Genomic DNA, 25,340 nt, shown 5'->3' with positions numbered 1-25,340 from the left:
AGTGGTGTGAAAAATCTTTACCCCCCTGACAGACAATGTTGGTAATTACAGCGTTAAAGCTTATTGTGACCTAACAGGAGGTTTACCCAGAATTCATTGTAAAAATGTTAACTGCAGAATCTCTCCAGAAATAACCGGTATTCTTACGCTGTAATGACAGACCCCAAGATTTGATTATTTACATCATGTGAGCATAATGATTCCACCTGAAATTAGATTTGAACACATGGTGCCGGTACAAGGCAGCACCTCAAGATGAGCAAGGAGGCATCTGAAGAGCTTTTAGATGTCACACTGTATAGTGTTTGTGCAACACAGTCCAAAAATATACTATCAGTACATTTCAGTTCATGCGGAGAATATTTAGCCTGGGACAACAAAGAAACAAAGACAATATTTACTGTTGCAGTGGGTTTTTTTATCGCCCTCCATCGGAAACAATAACAATAAATTGGTATTTGTATTACTTTGTTAAACAGAGCAGACCTAGGTTGTATCTCATGATAATTAGTAACATGCCCACAGTGTTGGTGTTAGGGAAACAGCTACTCTAAACACAGCCCGCAGTGTGACAAAGATTCGACGCTTCGATGGGCGGAGCCTGATTTGACTGTCAATCTCACAGTCGAAGCTTCGCAGTGAAACAAGGCTTGTGCCATTTTGGTGATATGGGGGTCTGATTTTACATAGAACTACCAGTTTTCTCCCAATAAATTAATATACAGCCTGTTACAATATACATTTCAACGTTTAATGCTGTAAAAAAACATGTAAAATTGGAACCCTAACCCCGGTTCGTCAGTCCGCATGTGTAGGTGTAGCGTGGATGTGGTGGCAGAAGAGGAACGCTTGCTGAAGAGACGGAGCTCCAGCTTCACTGTTGTTGTGCCGAGTTGTCCGCAGCTCGCGGGACTTTTGGATAATTTATCACCGTTGATGAACCACAAAGAATATTATATCGTTTTTAAATAGCCGGCTACTTAAAATAAACGCGTGAGGAACCGTGACGTGCAGGCAGCTGTCAGCAGCACGGCATGCACGCAAAACTCACACAAGACCGGTGAATGACAGGGGCGAGAGAGAGAAGGGTCTTCAAAAAGCCTCAGTTTAGCTGGAAATGTACAGTGTAAGTTGAATGAACAGAGACTGCAGCTCTGCAGCTTCTCAAGATTAAAGCAGAGCTACCATGTGTCACCCCCCCCCCCCCCGGCTCGCAATCACCGCGCACAAAAACACACATGATTTCACTATCAGTCGACCTGTAGATGTAAATCCTTAGTCGGGGACAGCCCTAATCTTTTCCTTAACCTACGTAAGTAGTTTTGACCAAATTGCAAAGTTTACAAAGTTAACCACGTTTCAATTTAAAAGTCTAACTAAACATTGTATTCTTTACTACAGATTCAGATTAATCAACAAATAAATTATCATGTAATATTATAGATTAGGATCAATTTAAAATTCACAAGCTACCCAAAAGATTATACAGCATAGTAGTTGAAGTGAGCTCTAACTTTACCAGCTGCAACATTTAAATGGACCACTCTGTTTAAGGAGTTTCTTTAATTTTGCCACTTTAACTATATTTTCATGCTAATTCTTTTGTATGGTAACTTTGGTACTTTTCAACTTGGACCTTATTTTCCCATGTTTGTGTCTATGTGAAACAAAAAGTCCACATTGATTATTTTTAGTTATGTTACGTAAGTTACGTGAGTATCGTTACTCAACTGACTTAACTTTTTCGTTACGTTTTCCTAAATTTAACCAAGTGCTTTTGGTGCCCGAACGTAACCAAATTGCAACATTTCACCAGGTTACGCATGTGCTTTATAACAAGAATAACAAGAAAGTCAGCCCTACACATGCAAAACAACGCTAAATGATACCCAGGGCATTAAAAAACGACGCCGGTGGGTCTTGTCCAAGAGTTAATTTGTGATGAATTGGGCGTGAGAGCGTGTTGTAAGTTACTTCCTCTTTGACAGAATTTGAACATTTTTAGACCTTTAGTTTTATGTACCAGTACAGCCGCTTGTGTTTAGACACATTTAACATTTAAGACCTTTGCCTTCTTTTGTTGAAAAAAAAAAAGATGTTTCCGTATTTGGGTACTGAACCTCAGGCATCACAATGGCACTAGCATCAAAAACTTTCAATCAGTACCCAGCTGTATTAGCCAAGTCCAGTCCAAGTCAAGTTCTCAGCGTTGTGACCGGCTTGAGTCCACATCTAAAGAGTTGTTTTCATGTTGTTTTGGTTTTCCAGGTTTCAATGCGTCTGACCCTGAGAGTTCTGCCTCCACCCACAAACCAAAAAGCGTCATCACTTTCTCAGTACAATCCACACACCCTGCCGTCTGTGAAGTAAAGTTTAGTTTGGTTATCTCACGTTTTTAAAGGAGGGATGTAGAGACGCTTCAGAAGTCACTGGTGCCCATGAAATCTCCTCCTCTCTAACTTCCAGAGGGTTTGGCAACACACACACCACTCAGAATCATATTGTGTTCAGTCCAGGGGATTCATCCTTCCTTTATAGAACACACATCCAGTTTTAGCTTTCTTTTCACCGTTCCTGCCTCCAATTTTCTCCAAACCTGAACTCAGCAGCTGTTAACAGTGGCCGCTGCCAACACCCAGCTCATACATGTAGAGCTAAGGGAGTAAGTGCTGCTGAAACTTTTTATTGCAGATGTAATTTACTGAGGAAATTATTTTCATGTTGAAAACTTCATAGAAATAAACACGTGTGGTGTGATTGCGGTGGTTTTGTGATATTCTTGCATAATTATGATGCACATTCCTTTGATTGATCGCTGGAAATGAACCACAATATGCTAAGGAACATCCATTTTTTTGTTTCCCTAAGGTATAAATATTAATTTTCTCTGCAGGTATCACGGTGTTGCTTTCTCTGACAGTCTTCATGCTGCTGGTAGCTGAGATCATGCCGGCAACATCTGACTCTGTTCCTCTCATAGGTGAGACCCTCACTCTTGTTGGTCATCCCTCCACCACCTGAGATATCTCTCGGTCTCTGCCTTGAATCACTGAAAGAATAATCACATAGGTATCTTCTTCAAGATAGATGAGCTACATCTCTCCTCACTTATATTCTGTTGCTCAGCTCCATCAAAGATGCCTTCTAATAGCTCCAAATCCAAACATATGGATGGAAAGTAACTTAAGTTATGTACTAAAGTACAATTTTGAGGTACTTGTTTTTTCAGTATTTCAATTTTATGTTACTTACTACTTACTAATACTTCTACTTTTGCTAAATCTGTCAAAATCTGCAAGCACATTTTGGAGTGGCTTTTATTGTGGCCAGTCTAAGGCCTTTTATTGTGGGCAGCCTAAGGCCCACCTGTACAGTACCCATGCTGTCTGATCAGCATCTTGATATGCGTGGGGTGGATTGATTATCTCGGCAAAGAAGAAGTGCTCACTAACACATATTCTGACAGATTTGTGAAACAATATATGAGAGAAATAGGCCTTTTGTGTACATAGAGAAAGTCTTAGATCTTTGAGTTCAGCAAAAGTGTTGCATTTATAATTTTGTTCAGTGTATAATCGAACATGAAGGATGACGTAATATAACAGATCAGCTTTTTTGATCAGTTCACAAGCTACCCAGCAGATAAAGTACGTATATAAAGTAGTTGAAGTGAGCTCCACTTTTACCAGCTGCAACATTTAAGTGGGAAAATTCTGAAATGGGCCAATCTGTATAATGCATACTTTGATTTTGGCACTTTAACTATATTTTGATGCCAGTTCTTTTGAAGGGTAACTTTGGTATTTTTCAACCCGGACCTTATTTTCCCATGTGTCTCATTGGGATGTCATTTTTTGAAATTGGTCCAAATTGAGTGAGCGCACTGCAGTCAGCAGCAGTGAAACAGGGCTGCAACGTAGTCCTTGCAGCCAGTTACGCTCAGATAGTTATAACAAAAGTCTGACAACATTGTGGAAAGGATCCCTACAGAGAGAGACCTTTGTTAAAAACAGTCAGATCTTTTTTATTTTTAAGTTTTAGTGCCATCTAGTGGTGAGGGTTGTGAATTGCAACAAATGGTTCACTGTGCATTCAAGTGCTCCTCAGACGAAATAAGTACTTGTATAATAAATTCTAATGGCAACTGTAAATCCGGCAGTAAAAAACCTAACTTTATACTTTTTCCTCCATGAGGTTGTTCATTATGTAAATTTAATTTCTAAATCCAACCACAAAACACTGTCAACATATGGTCCTCTTTTAATATCTTTATATAATATAGACTACCCCGGCAATGTTTTTATTTACTACTACTTCTTCTTCTTTTTTGTTTTCTTTGTCCATTTGGGCTACTGTAGAAACCGCACGCCGCAACATGGCAACTTCCATGTAAGAGGACCCGCGGTGTATGTAGGTTATGTAAGGTCTTATACACGACTGAAAATTGCATTTCTGTCAATAGGTCCTCCTAAATATTACACACTGGACCTTTAAACAGAAACCGTCACTGTATCACTCTCATCAAAGCCACTAGACTCCCTTGACAAAAACAGATATTTTACTTGCCAACAAATTTACACAATAAAATGAACAAACTAACTGATGGAGGCTGCGGTAGACTAGCAACTACCATGTTCTGCAAGGTAAAATTACTGTTTTTATTAATGGAGTCTGGTGGCTTTGACAAGAGCAATATAGTAAATGTTTTTGCTTAAACAAAAAGGATCTTTCGCTTTAAAAAAAAAGGTCTCTCTCTCTCTGTAGGGATGCTTTCCATAATGTCAAACACTTGTCTTGCCTGTCTGCAGCAATAGGAAACACTTTAGTGGACGTACTTTGATGGGGTGCAATTGCCTGCAAGGATTACGTTTCAGCCGAGTTTCGCTGCTGCCAACTGCTGCGCACTGACTCAGTACTGGACCAGTTCCAAAAATGTCCCAATTAGTCACACTGACACAAAAAGATGGGAATATAGGGTCGAAAAACACCAAGGTTACCTTTTCAGGAATTATTTGAATGCAGACTTTACTTGTAACAGAGTATTTCTATACTGCAGTTTTGCTACTTTGACTAAAGTACAAGATCTGGGTACTTTTTCTGCCACTGACCACATGTGACATCCTCTGTATTTAACACATGTAGAAAAATGCACACGAGATATTGTGGCACCCAGTCTTCCCACAGTTTGGACGTATTTACTGACATTAAAAGACACAGTATGTAAATAAGACAACTTTAAATTTATAAGTTTTCTTCCTCTTTTGTCGGGGGCCTCTGGGTGGAGTCTCCAGGTCAAGCTCGCACGTCCCTGTCCACTGAACACTCTGAGACAAAACTCCTGTCAGGACTGCTAATAAGTAGACCCTCTGATGCTCCTCTTGATAAAAATGTCTAAACAACAGTAAATATAAACTGACCTTTGTGTTTCAGCTCAGTACTTTGCAACCACCATGGTGATCGTGGGTCTGTCGGTCATCGCTACAGTTCTGGTTCTGCAGTATCATCACCACGACCCTGACGGAGGACACATGCCACAATGGGTCAGTCATTCCTCCTCCTGTCCTCTTCACTTCCTTTGAGCCTGTTGCCACAGTGTGTGTGCTCACTGCTCCATGTGGAGTCTAATATGGTTTTGTTCTTTCTGCCCAGTCAGCTTTAATGAGCCTCAGGTCCTTAACGAGCTGCCGGCCTCAACAAGCTCTGAACGAGCCTCCATGTGAGAGCTGATTGGACGTTAATGTGTTCATCCAATTTATTTATTCTGCAGCAACCTGCAGCTTAAAGAAAAGTGCTGAAACACATCTAGTTATTGTGAGACACACGCAGCCTTGCTGCACCGTCTTCGCGGGGACCCGTCATTGATATAATGCATTCCCCTAGCCCCTTACACTAACTTTAACCATCACAACTACACGCCTAACCTTAACCATAACCCTAATTCTAACCTGAGCCTGAAGACTTGACCCTCAAAAAGCCCTTTAAAGTCGTGGGGTCCAGCATTTTGTTTCCAACAAAGCTGTCGGACCCCACAAGTATAGTGGAATCCATGTTATTAGACCCCATGAATGTAGTAAAACAAACACATGCACACACACTCTGCCCACTGTGCGAATCTGAACAAGTGAAATTCCATTATGCTGGGATTTATTTTGAAGGACAGAGCTCTTACCTTAGCTGTGTGTGTGTGTCAGGGTTAGGTGGGGAGGTGACCGCCCCGCTCTGACGTGTGTCATGAATGTGAAAGTTCCCGCTGAGGAAGAGGAGCCGTGACCGTCGAGCCGTGAAGGTGAAGCTGTGAGGCTAAGAAGGACAAGTGTGTCTCATTTAGCTTCGCAGCAGCCGCCACAGAGAGCAGACAACCTTTCAACAATGTGAAACATAATAAAAAATAATTATAATAATATTCAAAATAACATATACAGAAAACTTAGTTTTATATTATATATATATATATATATATTTATTATTTCATGTCTCATAATCAACTCCTTTTACATCCAGCTGCTGTTGGGGAATATCCACTATCATTTTTTAATACTTCTATTTCCAGGGATGAAAGAAGTACAAGTACAAAGAAGTAAAAGTAGTAAAATCCAGAGGTGTGATGTGATGACTTTAGACTCGACTTGGCAAAATCAAAACAGACTTCCAACAACAACTTTGACTTTGACACCAATGACTCCTGACTTCACTTGGACTTGAGCCTTTTGACTCGAACTGACTTGATACCTTCCCCAAGCCCAAATATAAGTTATGATATAAATAAAAAACTGTGCGCAGCACATCAACACTTTTTCAACATTTAATTCATGAAATTACACGACCTTTGTGGTGTAAATGCACGTGTACATGTAAAAGTACTGCATTCAAAATATTATTACCTTCATGAATTCTGTAGAATAATATTATTAGATTAGATTATTTTGTTAGTTGCTGATGAATCAATGTGTTTACTTTAATATTGCAGCTGGTAAATTACTTTAAATACTGCTGGCCTGTCAATCTCCCCCCAGGATCAATAAAGTCTTAATTGAACCTGTTTATATTTTTTATTAATAATCTGACTGCAAAGGATCCATCCAGTAACTAAAGTGATCAAATACAGTAAATGTAGTGAGAATGAGTTAAACATATATTTGTCTCTGAATTGTAGTGGAGAATAAAGTAGCATAAAATGGAAATGGTCCAATAAAGTACAATTACTTCAACATTGTACTTAGTACAGTACTTGAGTAAATGTGCTTCCCCTCTGCACTGCAGTCCCTGTCACTGTGGTGCTTGGATTTGTTTTGACACTTCAGATATTGGACTGCTGACCTCTCAGTCACACGTCGCTTCTCTGACCTTTTAGCCAATGTGTTCGCCAGCACAGGATTAAAATGAAATTTTACAAAGTGTAAGGAAAGAAAGTGGTGCAGAATAATTCACTTCCACTCTGTGCTAACTCAATTATCTTATTACAGCAAAATAGGTGAGAAGGGTGGCAATCTGGTGTAGAGTGGTGTACAGCGGACGCATTTCAACGACCCAATCAAGTCTTATTTTAAAGGCTCACGCACAATGAGCCTCATGCAAGAACCACTCATATCCAAGTGGCATGTAAGAGCGATTTAAGATAGTTTGTAACCAATTTTCTCTTCAGTAGGCACAGAATTCAGGAGTGGTCCAGTTATGTCGTACAGAAACATATAGTATGTCTGTCGCCACTCGTTTGACGTGACAATCATAATAATGAATGAATATGAAGTGAAATTAAAAACTTGCTTTATAGCATCTAACTTTATGTCAAAATGTTTGTAATATTAAAGAGGTGGTATTCTGCTCATTTTCAGGTTCATCATCTTATTTAGAGGTTGCACCAGAGCAGGTTTACATGGTTATATTTTTGTCCTACTGCACATTGTTGCAGCTCATCTTTTTTCAGCCTGTGTTGAAGGCTTCGTTTTAGCTATGGAGTGATACATCTTGTCTCTAAATGATCTTTGTTGGGAGTTGCACATGCTCAGTTCCTAGTTAAGGACTACTATCAGAAGCAGAGAAGGGCGGGTCAGCGAGAAGCCGGTAAACAGCTCGGGTTCAGCTGTACGTGTTGCCGACCGGCTCGGCAACATGGACTGGAGCGAGAGTTTCAGAGCGGTGAGTTATTAATCTGTATCCATAAAGTTTTAACTGAGCTCTGTCTCTACATCACAGGAACAACTTTATGTCCACTGACTGCCTGGAGGGCAGCTAGTGTTTGGAAGGGAGAGGAGAGCTGTGTGCTGCAGCTCGCTGTTTCTGAGGGCGTGTCGGACTAAAAAGCATAATACCACTTCTTTAATATTTTGAGTCTCTAATACAACTACTGACTCTGCTAAACTTGTTGTGTTATTTTGGTCTGCTGATTTCTGCTTTGTTTTACTCGCTGGTCACATTGTTGTGAAGGAAACTTGCCCTCTGATGGAACAGAGGCAGCCTTTAATGGCAAATCTCAGGAACGTTCACCTCCTCATGAGCTGGTGGCTTTCATCAGGCTGAAATGAGGGATTTAGTTCGATCAAAACCTCACAGGAAAAGAAAGAGAAGATTATTTTATACAAAAGTTTCTTGTTTTTGGTTTTTAGTAGAACTGAGGATCAAACCTCAGTACTTTTCTGTACCAACCAAAATGTCTCAAACACCGTTTGCCACTGAATGTGTTTTTAGATAATCTTATTTACTTATTCTTTGATCAGATAGTTCCTGATTATAATCAGAATTTAGTTCAGTTTTTTTTCAATATCTAACATTTCAGTTTTTTCAGGAGTGAAAAAATGTTATGATTAATCAGTGTTTCCCACAGGATCTTAAGAGACTATGGTGGGTGGGCCTCGGACCCTGTTGGGGGGTTGGGGGGTATGCCCCCTCGGAAGAAAGATTTACTAAATTTTAAAGTTAAATGCATTAATTTGGCGCAAAATTAAATGTACACTTGCTCTAATAAACTATTTAACCATAAACCCATTGTATAGCTATAAATAGTGATGAAACAGCAACAAAAGTCAACAAATTTATTTTTTCCAAAAACCCTAAATCAAAGAATAGAAAATATAATAAGTAATTTCCTAACATTTTATTGTTGGACGCATGTAGTATGTTTTATACTTTCTGTGAATATAATCCAGTTATTCTTATTTCCATCCGTTGTCACATGTGTTCCTCCTCGCGCTAAATCCATCCGGTCCGACCCGGTTTGATAAATAATGTTGTAACATGAAGACTTCACAGCCTCTCTTCATACTAAAGAGACAAACTGACAGGATAAAGTCTCTAACCTGCCTGTCAGCTCGCTCTGGGCCGCTCCACTTACCGTAAAGGCTGGAATACCTGTGCACTCCACATTTAGGTGCGGCTAGTTTAATCTCCTTCTCACAGACGAGTGACAGAAACAGGCCGTTAAGGTTACCGTAGTTAACGTTACCTCAAAAGAAAAGTGGTCTAGTCGGATGCCAGAGCGTGCGAGCTTACAGCAGCGCCCACAAAACACAATGTTCGAGGTCGAAACGTTATTATTAGATGTGTCAAACTATTTCCGGTTCATTTTGAGACTATGGCGGGCCGCCATGGTCTCGTTAATTAATGGGAAACACTGTTAATGTTCAGGCAATACGTCTGTGAACGTTCTCAGTCATCCACATCCAGGTTGTAGTTATCCAAAGAGGGTTAAAGTCAACAGCAACTGGTTGAAGATACTTTTTGTCTGTCAGATAATGGACGAAACGTCTTAAAGTATCATCTACCTCTAATCTTCTAGTCCAGTTATTATCCAGATATTCAGGCAAAGACAGCAGAGTTGATGTTCAGTGTGTCTCGTTCTTTACACACTAACTCGTGAGCAGAATGTCTGATGTTCAACGTTTGAGTAACCAGAATAAGTTATTTTCTTACCGTGGCAGTTTTGAGTTACTGTACGTTTGAGTGAGGAGAGCGTAGCGTTACAAATAAAGTTAAATTCAACAATTATTCAGTGTAGGACAGCCTGGGAGAATCCAATGTGTCTGAAAAGAAACTGAGAGGACAAGAAAGAGAAGGATGGAAGGAAATGGAAGAAGGGATGCAAATGCAAGTACACTAAAAAGAAACGAGAAGGGGAAAGGATAGAAGCTAACACTGAAAAGTAAAGACAGGAAGAGGACAGAAATGGATCATACAGGAAGAAGACAGAAGTGTCGGTGAACTTGTCCTTGACGTCATTGTCCCTCCAGATGAGCCACAGGTGACCAGACTGAGGCAGAAGCCTGTTGGTGGTCTGACGGATGTTCAGACTCTCAGACGGTCAACAGTCAAGAGTCTGACAGCTAAATATTTAACGAACTGAGAGTGAAGTGAAATATCGGACTGTAGGAGAAGATTTCCTCTGAGAGCTGAGCAGGATCCAATTTACCCATGCTCTATTTTTATCTGCTGCACACACACACACACAAGCTCATATCTTCCTCGTGTAAATGCAGATTTTTTCCGCATAAACACGTTTTTGCATAAATGAATTTTAATTAATTTGTTTTTATGTAAATATTTTGTAAAGTCAACTTTCAGATAATTACTCTTCTTCTTCTTCAGCAGCAGCAGCAACTAGGTCCAAAGCTCAATGCTGTTAATTGTTTTACACACTTTTCTTTCCTCCTGTCTTCTTACAACTGTGTAATGAAATAAAAGTGCACAACCTGTTTCTTCTCAGACCTGTTTGATCCATAATCACAGATACCAGAGCTGCAGATTCCATAAGTCTTGTTTCAAACTTAAAGTGTTGGTATTCTGCTTTTTGTCTTTTCCCCTCTCCTTTATTGAGTTATAAACATTTTTGTGCTGTAACAGGTTTGCAAAGTGAAAAAGCCCAAAGTCCAGAACAAAGTGAGTTCCCATCTCCCACAGAAAACTCTGCTCTGAACTAAAACAGCTCGTTTGGAGTCCAGACGCTTCCCTTTTTGTAAACATGTCTTGACAACAATTAAAGGGATTGTCATGAGATTTTGTAAAGACATCATAGTTCCCAGAGGACGAACCCTCATGAATTTGGTGTTCCTCTGATTTTTATTTGATCACTTTAGAGCCACAGAGAAAACGCCGAAATGTGATTTAGCATCAACCTGTGTAATTATTACTCATGCTGTCTGCAAGTCAAACTGCTCCTCGTGGACATTAAAGCTTTATTAAACTCTACTCCAAAACTAATTATGTGATTTGGTTTCTAAATGGATCATTTGTAAATTACTTAGTGTCAGTTCCTTGATATCCAGTGTGACGTCTTTGTGAAGTTAGATTTAACAGCAATAAGACATTTTGGTAAATGAATCCATTTATCCTAACAAATGTGAAATTTTGGCAAACATTTGTATCGTTACTCACTGAACATCAACACAATTGCAGAGAAATTGATTGTAAACAAGAAAACACTCTAACTACAACCTTACTTCTTCTTCTTCTTTTACTTCAGACCCGTGTGATTCTGTTGAACTGGTGCGCCTGGTTCCTGCGGATGCGGCGTCCTGGTGAGGCAAAGGTCCGTCTGGCGTGCCACAATGCCGCCAAGCGCCGTCGCGGCAGCCTGTCCAGCCTGGAGCTCAGCGTCAGCCAGGGGTCTCTGCGACACCCCCCGCAGGTGACCAACGGGAACCTCCTGTACGTCGGCTTCCGGGGCATGGAGGGACTGCACTACGCCTCACCCGCCGAACCCGAGCTCCTCTGTTCACGGCTGGTGGGAAGCGGCTTGGCCGGGGAGGAGGACGTGGTGAGAGCAGGGGGCGGAGCCAGAGGACGAGGCGGAGGAGCGGCAGGGGGCTCCACTCTAGAGGCAGAACTGAACCAGATCCTGGAGGAGGTGAGGTACATTGCCAGCCGTTTCCGTGGCCTGGATGAGGAGGAGACGGTCTGCAGCGAGTGGAAGTTTGCCGCAGCGGTGATCGACCGGTTGTGTCTGGTTGCGTTCTCACTCTTCACCATCCTGTGCACCATCGGTATCCTCATGTCGGCTCCCAACTTTGTTGAGGCCATTTCCAAAGATTTCTTCAACTGAGGAGGTGGAGACCCTGAGATCAGCTGTCTTTTTATATTACTGTCAACAAATCCCATGTACAGACCCAAAGCAACAACATCTGTCCCTCAGCAGTGTGACTTCCTGTCTGTGGCTCTCAGCCCCGAGCCCATTGGTTCCTACTGAATATATAGTTTCATTTTTAATGTTTTATCTTTGTCGTACACGACTACTAGCCTGGTTCCAGACCTTTTAATCGTTCCCCACTTCCTTTTTGTCAGTGATTCAGTTATGTTTGGTATTGTTCTCAGTGATGGTCGTTTCCCTGCGCTGGAAAAGCAGTTGAGGCAGACAGAGTTGTAAAGGGAAATATACTTTATGGACCCTCCCAACAAACGCAGGGGTGTTGTAGATCAATGGCAAGTTGGAATAGATAATCGGCCCAAATGATCCTGTAGTGTGAGGGGTTTATGGATGTAATCTTAAAGGAGACCAATTAAACTGCTTTTCCAGTCCTATATTGTGGTTCTGTGACTCCTGTATGGCAGCTTTGCATGATTCAAACTTTTTCTTATACTGATTCTTCATGCAGGCCTTCATTTCAGCCTCTGTCTGAAACAAGCTGTAGATGCTCCTGTCTCTTTAAGGCCCCCCCTCCCAAAGCCCACTGTCTTCTGATTGGCCAAGACCTGAAGCATGTTACCAGGCTGTTGTTGCTGGGCAGAACAGGAGGAAATCTGAGGTTTTTGCTCACAGAGATTTCTTTTAAATGCTTTAACCTCATTATTTGCATCTTTGGCCATGTTTAACATGAACATCCAACATTGTAACATAGATAAGGCATAAAATGTGGAAAAGCATAATCGGTCTCCTCTAAGGTCACTGACTGTAAGGCCAGGAATCCGCTGACTTTGGCCACGGCACGTTACGGCTGCGCCACGGTTTTGATGCGTCCATGGCTCGGCGTCAACGTCCACTGGAAGCGTCTCAGCAGCGGAGCGTGCGGCCTTCACCACGTCATTGACTTGAGATAAATTTGTCCTTTTCGTGCTTCTACCTTCTTCACAGCTCCCTGCGACCTCGTTTCGTTCTGTCAACTTCAGGCTGCATTTCCCACAGAGAGCATTTCAGAATCAGAGCGTTCATTTTACTGACGTATGTTTAGATTTTGTTGATTTGGTAATCAGTTTTCTGCATTTTGTGCTTCCACTACCGTGTTAATTGCTGTTTTACAATCGGGAGTCTCTGCAGGGTGTTTTTATTTTGAAAATTGACCGGATTCTCTCTGCCGTTCTGTGTCCGACTTCCTGCCTGGTTCGATCTGCTCTGTGCAGTTTGACACGGCTAACGGCAAAAATAGACCTGCTACCTGGGACGCGCTGCGGCAATTAGCTCCTGCAACCGCGCCGCAGCCGGAGTCGGTGGATTTTAGGGGTGACTCCTTACCTCAAACCTGCAACAGCCAATATGAGAGAGAGCTGACTGGAAAGGGTCATCAGCGTTATAGCGCTATAAAATCTCTAAACCTGCTGATTCCCTCTTCTCAGCCTCGAGTTTATCCACGGTTTCAATCCCTTCTTTTGTTTTTCTGTGCAAAACACAGCACACACAAGGTCAACCAGCTGTCACGTTTGATCACGTGAGATTCTGTGAGATCCCAAGTCCCCGGAACCGCCGCAATCGCTTAGTGTAACCGTCAAGTGTGTGGTCGTGCGTCTGGACTGGTGTGTGCGTTCTTCAGATTAAAATATTAAAAATCTGTCAAAGACATCCTCATTTAGCTGTGCTTTTTATCCAAGAAGCGACTTACAATTGCTAAACATGTCAGAGGTCGCACGCCTCTGGGGCAACTAGGTTAAGTGTCTTGCTCAGGGACACATTAGTGGGAATCGGACCCGAGGATCTCACACCAAAGGTGTCCTATACACTGTTCCATCGTCACCCAGAAATAAAATGGCAGTTCAGTCAAATGATCAGGCTCATAGTGGTTAAAAAGAGCGAGTGTAGCCAGTCAGCGTATTCAGGATTGTTTTGGCCTTTGTTCAGCCTTAGTGTGTGTACATTGTGCACGTACATTTTTAGTGGATTGTCCCTTTAATGAGAATATCTTCATATGTAAAAAATAAAATAAAATAAGGTACACACACTGTTGTTTGGAGCTTTCACCAGCATGTCATGGTCTTCATACAGTGAGTGGAACTGGCTCAGGTGTCATCAGGTAAACTTTGGACATGTGATAACAGCTGGTTGAAGCTGCACCTGCACCAGGAACAAGTTTAACATACACAGGATGTCTCTTTTTTGTTATCTGGCTTCACTAACCCAAACAATCAGGATGGCCATAAGCGGTCACACGAAGCTTGTTAATAACTCGGTAAGTCAACCCAGGGTTTCCCAGTCCAGCCATGAGCACGTTCACAGAAAAGAGGCGGTGTTAGCAGCAGATGATCAGTCACGGACATGAACAAGTCTATTGGCAACAGAGCGGCATATTTTACAAACATATAGTTTGTACTATAGTACCCTGTTAAACAAATAACGACATAGTCCAGGTAACACAGCTGCAGCAGACACATGCAGGAAGACAGACCTTATGGCGCGTTCACACTGAAAGCAAATCCAGCGTTTCGCGCAGGTTGATCACAAACAAAGTCAATGCGGAGCGCTGCAGAAGATCAGTTGCGTCATTCGCCGGTTCGCTCGAGTTCACATTTTTCAACTAGAGCGAGAAATTCGCATGACGCTTTGTTGCTAATAACTATGAGCGGTGAGACTGTCCGGACGTCACCGACGGCTTCAGAGCGTTGTTTTGTAGAGGACCGGGCAGAGCGGGGGAGTAAAAACGCTGCATGCCAACTGGGAGAAAGAGCCGGGAGCAGCGCTGCAGCTTTTGGACAAATAAAAATGTTTACATGTGTGTATGTGAACACACCATTAAGTGGCGTAGCCCGTAGGCTAATATGAATGTGTTGAGCTCACCTTCCTCCCCCAAAGGAAGCCATCATGCTTTTTATTTTCAGCATGAAAGACTTTGGCCTGTTGACACCAGTAACCTCATTTAGCTGCTGCAGGTCAGTAAATAATTGTGCATATGTATAATAAAGTTTGTGTCATGCAAACCTTTTGATTTCAGGGCAGCTGCATCATCTAAAACTGAGACGTAAGTGATTGTTTTTTTCTGTCTCTTGGGAACTCTTCCAATCACAATCCCCAGACCGAAACGCTGAAGATCTGACGAGGGAAGAGTGAGTCAGACTAAGCTGATAGATGGGTTTCCCGTTTACAAACAATCAAACATGCACAGGGGCAGAAACCCCATTTCCAGAGTGTCATGAAAGCTTATATATGGACTCTCAGTATAATGAAGTAAAGCAGCATGAACAAAAATCCTGCTGATTCCTCAAAATATAGCAGAGACCTGAACCCTTTACTCACCAGAAACTCATTTAATATTAATATTATATAATATATTGATATTATTAATCAGCCACACAGGATCACGAAAAGAGACTATATGTACTTTTTTCTCAGAAACATTACAAGCGTAACAAGGTGTTGTCTTTTCCGTCCATTTACACGTGTCAAGCTGATCACCAAAGCACTGATCACAGAGCCTGACCAACACGTCATTCAAACAGCTGTTTTACCTCACATCCTCACCAGGGTCTCTTTTGAACGATCCAACTTTCAACACATAGTCTTTGATCTTTGACCTGGCCTGGAGGTTTCCTTCTTGGCAACCAAGGAAGGTTAAAATCAAGGGAAGTTGGACTTGGTTAAAGATATTTGAAGACGTTTCGCCTCTCTACCGAGGGGCTTCTTGTGTTCAAGTCCAGTTACCCTTGATTTTACATTTATCCAAAGTGACTTATAATTGCTACACTTGTCAGAGGTCGCACACCTCTGAGCAACGAGGGATAAGCAAGACACAGTGGGGGATGTGAACCCAGGTCTCACACCAAAGGCATAGTCTTATCCATTGCACCATCGCCACCCCCCATTTTAACCTTCTTTGAATAACTCAGAGCTGGATGACTGAGAAGCTTCTCAGCCTTCTTGGGAAAATGAACATTTTCTGACCATTATTTGTGTGATTTGTACAGTTTAAGGCACCAAAACAACTTGTTTATCTCCTGGTCAGCTTTTTATTTGTTTCTGGCCCCCCTAACCAGCATGTGCATCTCCCTGATGACGTTATCCAGAAACCCATCTGTAACTCGTGTTAATACTGTGCTGTGCAATAGGTTCAGATTCAGTCTGTCAACAAAACAAATGAGAAAACATTCAGCAAACGTTTGGAACAATATGCAGCAGCTGTAGAAAGTACACAGAAATATATACTGTACATGCCAGAGAGACTTTTTCCACCTGTTTGAACATGTGACATTTTCATTCTTCCAACCATCTACCTGCATATTACAGCTCTGTACAGTTCCAGATCTACTTCACAGTTAAAATGGGGCTCAAGTTCCACAACTAAGAAAATAAAGCTGCTTTTGTTTAAATGTTTATCAATTCAAAACTATTACAAAAGCCTCCGTTACAAAGATGAAATGAAACATTTCTATATTTATTCTTGCTGAGCGTGTGAGCTCGGGCCAGGTTGTGATTTCGGGGATGGATGGTTCAGTTCACGATGTGTTTGTTCAGGTGGAGCATTCAGTCAGGCCGGTAACATGTTCAGCCTGCTGTCTGCTCACTCTGCTGTGTGTAAATAAATGTATTTTCTCACACATGGGGCTCTGATGTGGATACTTCCGTGTTGCAACAAACAGAGAAACAACTCTTCTCCATACGATTGGCTGTACCTGCGACACCACTGATCAGATCTTGGCTAAATATAGTGTCAGGAGTTATTTTTCTGTACTTGAAATACAGTGAAATTCAGGGACGTGCAGGGGATGTTGTAGGGACAGGGGCCCAAATTCATAAAAGATGATTTTTGCAAATGACTGGAATAACTACTTTTGTGAAAGGGTTATAAAATGTATGCATTTCAAACAAACCTTGGCTGAGGTTGGCTGAAAGCATTACAGTACATTGTTACATGACAGTTAATTATGATACATGCAAACACATGTGTTTTAGTAAATTCTCCTCACACGTTAACCAGCCCAACTCTCTGACTCAGACTTAAGCTCAGTTTAATACTGCTGACAAGGACGCAGCTCCTCTGGCTCATAGGTGCCGTTTGTCCCCGTGTCCCCAGCACTTTTTGAAAGCATTTGGTAAAACCGTTCTGAAAATAACAAATGAAAATGTTTTGTTTGCACAATAAGAAAACATAGAATGAAATTTAAATATAAAAGAAAGAAATGTTCGTGTCCACAAAAATGATCTTAAGCTAAAGAAAATCAGCTGGTTACTGCATGATCTTCTGCCAGCTGAATTATTTGTTTCCCTTTATGTAAATAAAGACATTTTCACCATAAATTGGAGCAGAAAATGTCTCCAGAATGCAGGAAATCAAGAGGAAATCAAGAATGCTCCAATTTTTTGGGAGAGGACCACCAGATCCCCGCTCATATATTTTAGCATTTCCTGTTTCTTCAAAAATCGTCATGTCTCGTGATCCAAGTGTATCATCACACCCCTAATCTGAGCCCTTATGTCCTCACTACTTTTCAACTCAAAGTGACGCCCTTGCTCTGGCTGCATGGCTGCCTCTCGCCTCCACATTCAACATTAAAACCGCTGTGTTCAGACAGGGCCGTGCTTTTACGTTTAGTGGATGGAAAACGGGAACTCGACCATATTTCCCTGATTCTCACATTACTAGCTAAAGGTATCAATGCTAACGACGGCAAGTTGGCACATTTTGAGCTGCTAAATAGTCGAAGCATAGATTGACCCTACTTGCCAAATAGTGCGAAACATCAATATATAAATATGAACAGCATATTTACAGTTTGTTTGGCCACATTCCCGTCTCAAAGCAACTCATCACACTGACTGTCAAGTGCCTATGTGTGCAATTTCGGGTGTATGTGTTCTTTTGCCGACCATCAGACCGGCATCACGTCCTCAAGCTCCAAGGCCACGCCTCCTTTTGGGGGAAAGAATCGTGCTTTCCCATAACGAGAGAAACATGAAAATGCCGAAAAGCTGTTGTGTAGCAGGTTGTAAAACAAATAAACATACCTGAATATTAACTGATGTTAGGTCAATAGCTAAATGATGCCGTGATGCCGTGATGCCAGTTACTGCTGAGGCAGCGCATCGGAAAACGTCCTTATCGGTCGAGAGTGGATGAACCCGGACGCTCTAAGAAGTAAGCTAGGAACGAGACAGGGATCACTTCATTACTTGACACTACAACTTGTCTGTGAAGGTTCTCAGTCATCCAGGTCATAGTTATCCAAAGAAGGTGGAGGTCGTTGAGGTCGTTGAGGTTCGTCCCTCATCCAAAGGACTTCTTCAGTTCTGACTGGCTGGCAGGGAAACTCAGCTATTTAACCTCAGTGGGGTCGTTGGCCCGGGTCATCGATACCGCTGGTTCGTTAGTGTTCCTGGTTGCTGTGACGACAGTCGTTACGGTCGTTAAGACTACCTGTGGCCAAGACTGAACGACCATCGTTGGTATCTTCACCTGTGGCCAAGAGGTTACGTTTGTTGAGTTTCCTGGGAAGTGATGAAAGGACAGCATTGTAAGTGGGGGATAAGTGGTGGCGTAGACCCCCTCCCCTGTTCAATGACGGCTTCTCACCCTGGTGTAGATGCTTCCTTGACACCTCTTTCAAACCATCCATCTTCTCTGTCTAAAATGTGCACCTGGTGGTCCTCAAACGAGTGTCCTCTGTCCTTCAGATGTAAGTAGACTGCAGAGTCTTGACCTGAGGAGTTGGCCCTTCTGTGTTGAGCCATGCGTTTGTGTCGTGGTTGTTTAGTCTCCCCAATATACAGGTCTGTGCATTCCTCACTGCATTGGACCGCATACACTAGATTGCTTTTCTTGTGTTTGGGTGTGCGGTCTTTGGGGTGGACCAGCATCTGTCTTAGTGTGTTCTTGGGTTTAAAAAACACAGGGATGTTGTGTTTGTTGAAAATCCTCCTGAGTTTCTCTGATACCTCAACCTTCGTTGGATAACACTACAGCTTCTTTCTTCTTGTTCGTTGGGGTATTTTGGCCTGAGCCTGAGCGCGAGGAGAAGGTCCGAAGCTGGAGGCAGGAAATCTGTGCAAGCAGCAACATATCTGAGCGCGAGCATGCAGTTTGAGCAGAGGCACAGAAAGTCTAGTCTAACAGGGGCTGTTGTTGAGTGTGAGGGCAGCGTTTTGAGGGGAAGCATTCCAAAATCTGAACATGAAATCAACGAATCATGCTCTCAAATTGACAGAGCACGCTCTTTAATAAAGGTAAGAATATAATCCCATACATTACCATCCCCAGATCAATGCAGGTAGCGTGGTTAAAAGTGTTGACAATCTCGTTTAACATGGTATTGTTAATTATTGCACATGAATAAATAATTTGAGAGCAAGTTGCGCAAAAATTTTTGTTCCCCCGAGACCTACCGGGCTCCAGAAGGCCATTTCTGCCGGGAAAAGGAAAAAGCTTTTGTCCTGTAACGACTGACGCAGAAACGGTGAAACTGTGTTACTGTATGATCAGGATCTAAACAACAGGTCTGGGTTTAAACACGTGAGCTGCAGCTTCAGATTCACCGTCGTCCCTGCAGAAGTGTCTCAGCTCCACACAAACACACAGAGGCACTATTGTTTGTGTTTGAGGAGTCGAGGACGCCAAACCTGATTTAATCCAAGACCTGGCAGTGAGACACTGAAACAGACAATCGGCAGTGGAGCAGCAGATGTTCTGAGACTCTTCTGATAAAATGCAGCAAAGCGCTGATTGGCTGTGAGAGAGTGTGTCAATATTCTCCCTGTCTGTGTGAATAGAGAATGATTTTCCAGATTGTTCTCTGGGGAAACTCGTTTCCTTTCCTCTTTTGTGGCTGTCATTTCTAATTTGGCCGGCTGTGGAGGCTGAGCCGAGGCAGAATGAGCCCCGCTGTGTAACCTCCCGACCGCCGCTCGCCTGCCAGAACAGCCAGCAGCTCCTCCAGGAAAAGATAAATATGTCCACCCATTTTAAAAGGGGCAATCAGCGAGGATTTCACTGCTCCATGGCACAAACACACTGGGATGCAATATATCCGCTGGTTTCACCAGCTGCTCAGACCTCTGGCATGGAACTAAATTTCATGTTAAACCCGAAACATTTGGATACCAAAAGTTTAAAAGCATCAGCTGCCAGACACCGAGAGTTTAAAGGTCTCTTGATGACACAAAGACCCAGCAAGCATCCCCAACAGACTGCAGTACACACTGTGGCGGTTTTGAGGGTGAGCCAACAGGGTCCACTTCCCCCGTAACACAGACCTCGGACCCCCTATGGCCCCCCTCTGAACGGAAAGTCTACAATAATCATAGTAAATATCTTCCTTGCGATGATATGGCGCTGATGCGAAAGGCAGAACTAACGTGTCTCGACTAGTCGGATCCTTTAGGACGTTACACCGCCACTGTCCGGTGTCGTGCCAAGGTGGTCATGGCCCAATCCCAACGCCCCCCCTCACAGACCCACAGACTCTGAGGCGCGTTGTCCCTCTGTCAAATTGTCAAGTGTGCGAGGGATCTCGCACGGACATTTTGAGCCCTTTTTAGACCCTTTTCGTAAGTCCGCATTTCTGCAGACTTTGCCTGAGGGAATTGTCCACAGTTCATAGCGGTATGACATGAAACACGGGGGGTTACTGGGGGCCCTGAAGCGTGAGAAAAATCACGGCAAATACACGTTATAAGAGAAGAAGAAGAAAACGGTAAACAAACGAGCATCGACACCAACGCTGATGTTAACATTGTTTCTTAACTTAAGATGCTGCACAGAACACATGAAGTCAGAGGAAAGCAGTCACCTCGTTACACACTTAGTTTATTCAACTATTTATTTTAGTTTTTGCTTAATGATTAATTTATATCGACATTTACCTCTCCTCCACTCTGCAGGGCTAAAAAATCAGACAAAAACATCAAATAAAAAGCGTTCAACATTTTGAGCCCTTGCAGCCGGACTTCCGACTTCACAAAAGTAAATGAAAACGTGGATTATTTCATCTGTCATTTTAGTATTGTTTTATCTACGAGGTTTTTGCAGAGCAAGCTAGCTGATGGATTATAAGAAGGATTTGATAGGCTAACGTTAACCTTACGTGTTATTGAACTTTGTATTATTCACTGCACTGATCTGAGAATGTCTGAACAAAACAAGCAGTTTCAGTTTCCTTCGTAAAACAAACTATTTCGCGATAGTGTGACGATGTTCTGACCACGGAGTCGATCACTTAGTCGTCCATGTTGCTGTTTGGAAGCTGGATCCAGACAGACGGTCATCTTTTTCAAGTAAACTGCTCCTACAAATATCTACGCCATCGATACTCTAAAATCTCTGATTGGCTCTTATCAGTCCTGCAAAGCAGAAACACGGTGCTGCTGACAGAGTTTTGGTTTTGGTGTTTTTATTAAAATATTCTGTACTCTGTAACGAACACTTGGACTGTGCATGTCGCTGTATTTGCTTTGCGACGACTCCCAGTCTGTCTTTGTTCATCTCTAGTAGTACTTTCTTCTTTAGCCGGATCTTTTGCAACTGCAGTGGACAATCTGCTTCATGTTTACACCAGCACCATGCCCAGTGAACAGCTGACTTTTCAATTGTTTTAAGATAGACGGAGATCAATTCTGATACGCAGCTAAAACGTTTTCGATTTAAACTGTGGATGTGGCCTAAAGGTAATGTTAGTGTGGACATCAGATTTTGATGTTAATTTTTGTAAACCACACACTTTGCAGAGAAACGTTTGCATTGGAACAACTTTCTACCTAAGAAATTAATCAAAAGACTTTGAGTCCAGTTGCCGTTTTTTGAATATCGCTTTCTATGTTGTAACACCTCCATCAAGTTGAAGTTGCAGAATGAGCGTCTCTCAGGACGGGTTCACATCTAAAGGTCCGGATCTTGAATCAAATCAACGCAAAGACGATGCCCTCTTTAAATTCTCCAGCTGGTTTGTGCTCATGAAAGCAAAAACTCAAAAGTCTGGAAACAAAATCCATGCGTTTGATTAATGGTCATACAGTCAGTGGGTAAAAAACAAACCCTCCTAATACTCAAATACTGCAGTGGCCTACTTTTAACTTTCAAACACCACTGCTCAACAGATCACTAGAATCCATTCTCCATTTCATCGCTGAATATTCTGAACACGTCAGTTTTCATATGCGCCTTCTCTATTATGTGAAGCCCCTCCCACTGTCGTAAAGGTTGTCCCAGCCAACCTCACCTGGCAACTGGCTGACTTGGGAGGGTCATCAGCTGATTGAGCTCACCTGGCCCAAAACTTCAGTCCTACCTTCCTTTGCACCACAGCACCTGTCCAGAACACACGCCACACAGCCACGCTTACATTGTTGATACTGCTGATTTCCACACCTCATTGTTCATTTGTGTTTAGTTCAATAAATCATGCTTGTATCTTGCGTGGATTCTCTCCTTGTGACTGAGAAACGCTCTCTTCAGCTCAGATATTCAGGAGACAGGTTTGTCATTTTGGTAGCAAACACGCTGCTAGCTCACCAGTCACCAAACCAGGAAGAGAAAACATTTTTAAAACCAGTCCGCTTCCTGTGTGATTGGTTTGAGACCAACCCTTCGAGGTGGACCAGAGAGCAGTTGTTTGGTCTACACCAGAGTTTGAGTCTGGCATTCACATCAAGCCAAACAAACCGCACCGAGGGGGTAAAAGCTTCAGGGTCCAGTTAAACCGGACTAAACAAGGCTGGTGTGAGCCCGGCCTAAGGCATTGTTCACACTGCAAGCCTTCAAAATGTACTGCTGAGATCCATTTGCATGTAGAACCACATATGGCCCATATCAGAATCAGTTTTATAGGCCAGGTACGTGCACACATACAGGGAACTTGTTTCCAGTTTTACATTGCTGTCAATACACAAAAATAGGACAAGCTCGCCAAGGTAAACATTAAACTACTGTGCACAGACACATAAATGTGTGTATAATACATAGATAAATATAAACAGCAACAACAGCGTTTGTGCAGAATTAAAAAGATCAGCATCCAGCTGATTTGTGCATTTCACACTGAAAAAAATCAGATGATTAACATGAGTTATGAGAATAACAGGAACCATGAAGCCTTTGAGTGTTTGTCTGAACCGCTCCGGTGTTTCCACCTCTATGAGTGAACATGCTGCACAACATTGATGCTCTGCTCTGAATTCCTTTGATAGACTCGTGCTGCGCTCTGGTGCGGCGATGAAGCGGTGCAGGCAGGCTGCTCTGATCACAGTCAGGGAGAAACTCAATATCTTATCATCATCACAGATTGAGCCTTTAAGAAAATGGTCACAATGTTGAAAGGTCAATATCTGCAAGAGCTGCCCTCAGGTGCGGTGGGACAAATGATAAATGTTGACCGCTCACCTTAAATGACTGGCGTTCAGCAGATGATAAAGTCTGGAAAGTCTTGTAAATCAGCAAGAAACTCTTGGACCCTGTTGTTTTGATCCAACAAAGATCTACTTTTGGTCTTTTTTCATGCATTAATTTGCAGAAAAGATTTGCTGTTCCAGCTGGGCCTACTTTCCCAAAATAAGTTATGTTCTGCTGCTGCTGGATGTTTGTTTAATCGTTTGACGTCTGGATTACATTTTTCAACAAAATAGACCTGTTTAATCAATCAGGTCAGAAAAACTAACTGCAGAAAAATACATCTTAATGTCCACAAGTTTAAATTGTTATTTCATGTGTGAAACGACAGTCGTCATGGTTGTTAGAAACACCTGAGGCCAAGACTGAACGACCATCGCTGGCATCTGAGGCCAATAAGTTACGTTTGTTACTCCAGACACGTATGGAATCACAATGTTGTTGCGTTTGACCTTCTTTTCCTCCCCTGTAGTTTTGTTCTTCTTGGATCTTGTGGCTGTTTTCACAAAGGTCCATTTAGGGTCTCCACAGGCTGTAAGTGCCCCCTTCAGGTGCTTCTGTTCCTTCTCTCTGGCTTGGGCGCTTGTTGGTATGTTTTCCGCTCTGTGGTGCAGTGTTCTCATGACCCCTAGCTTGTGCTCCAGTGGGTGGTGGGAATCGAACAGTAGGTATTGGTCTGTGTGTGTGGGTTTTCTGTGTCCTCTTCAATGTGTACAGCGCAGTCCAGGAAGGCCAAACTGTTGTTGTGAACATCTTCTCGTGTGAACCTGATGTTACTGTCCGCAGAGTTGATGTGTTTTAATTTTGACCCAGGTGTCGTCCACATATCTGTACCAGTGGCTCGGTGCTGTTCCTCTGAAGGATTTGAGTGCTTTATTCTCCACTTCTTCCATGTAGATATTTGCGTGTTTGTTAAAAAATGTAATCCCGAAGACAAAATGAATAAACATTCAGAAACCGCAAAACAAGCAAACTTAAGTATTCACCGATAATCAGAGTTGACATTTTGTTTCACCTCGTTGTTCAGTCTGACATCATGTACATGTATTGCTCTCCACACGGAACCTGTGGGAGCAGCAGTTAACTTAATGATTGTTATGTTGATCAAAGAAATATGTGAATTTACAGGTTGCTAATTATTTAGGTCAATTTGACCGGTACAGCTGGGTCAGTCTCATCCCGCCTACAAAGGCCACACCTTTGAATTTAATAAGGAAGGGTACTGTTAATCCTGCACTCTTTCCCCTTACTTGGTCCAGGTTAGCCCTCAATAATTGTCACCCATCATAAGAAGTCTACCTTAAGGCAGCATCTTCACTTGCTCCACTAAACTCCAAACTTCTCCTGGAGCAGGAAAGGATCGTCGAGGATCTGAGGCTCCAAAGAGGAGGAGGTGGACCATCTCTTCCAGAGGAACAGCTGCCTGGTGAGGGACGTACGTAACTGTTGTCCTGCATTTGTCTTATTAATTTCAACCATATCGCCCAGTCATAATTTTATTTCTTTCCCTTTGAGAGCTTGTTTAGATGTGTGTGCCCTAGCTTAGCACAAAGACTGAAAACAGAGGGCGTACAGTTTGACAAGTTTTACTATCTGGCATTCATATCAGTGAACAAGGTTTCTGCAGTTAAATAACACCAAAGCTTCCAGTTTAATCTCTCCTGCATCCTGTTAAATACCACAACAATGTTGTTAATTTTGCCTGTAGGGAAGGCAAGCAGTTGTCCTTAACGAGCTGCAGATCCTAACGAGCGCTGGGCCCTCGTAGAGCACCGTTAAAATCCATCCATCTATAATAAAACTTGGTTTTTTATTTCTATTTAACAGCATTTAATGCCTCAT

General features: G+C 42.4%; 1 protein-coding gene across 1 annotated transcript in view; it reads left to right on the top strand.

Annotated features, from left to right (window-relative positions):
- LOC119894335 (neuronal acetylcholine receptor subunit alpha-7) overlaps positions 1 to 12,507 on the top strand; it is a 73,361-nt gene extending 60,854 nt beyond the window's left edge. Inside the window, exons 8-10 of the mRNA XM_038707028.1 lie at positions 2,894 to 2,980; positions 5,431 to 5,540; positions 11,453 to 12,507. Coding sequence (XP_038562956.1) covers positions 2,894 to 2,980; positions 5,431 to 5,540; positions 11,453 to 12,031 — 776 coding nt within the window. The 3' untranslated portion in view covers positions 12,032 to 12,507. The remainder of the gene's footprint in view (positions 1 to 2,893; positions 2,981 to 5,430; positions 5,541 to 11,452) is intronic.
- Positions 12,508 to 25,340: the final 12,833 nt, after the last annotated feature.

Source organism: Micropterus salmoides, unplaced genomic scaffold (genome assembly GCF_014851395.1).
Source record: "Micropterus salmoides isolate LMB-PRFRI ecotype aquatic unplaced genomic scaffold, ASM1485139v1 Ms_hic_scaffold_8, whole genome shotgun sequence".
Classification (NCBI taxonomy): domain Eukaryota; kingdom Metazoa; phylum Chordata; class Actinopteri; order Centrarchiformes; family Centrarchidae; genus Micropterus; species Micropterus salmoides.
The sequence above is the reverse complement of the archived record's forward strand: the minus strand, read 5'-3'. Positions and strand labels throughout refer to the sequence as shown.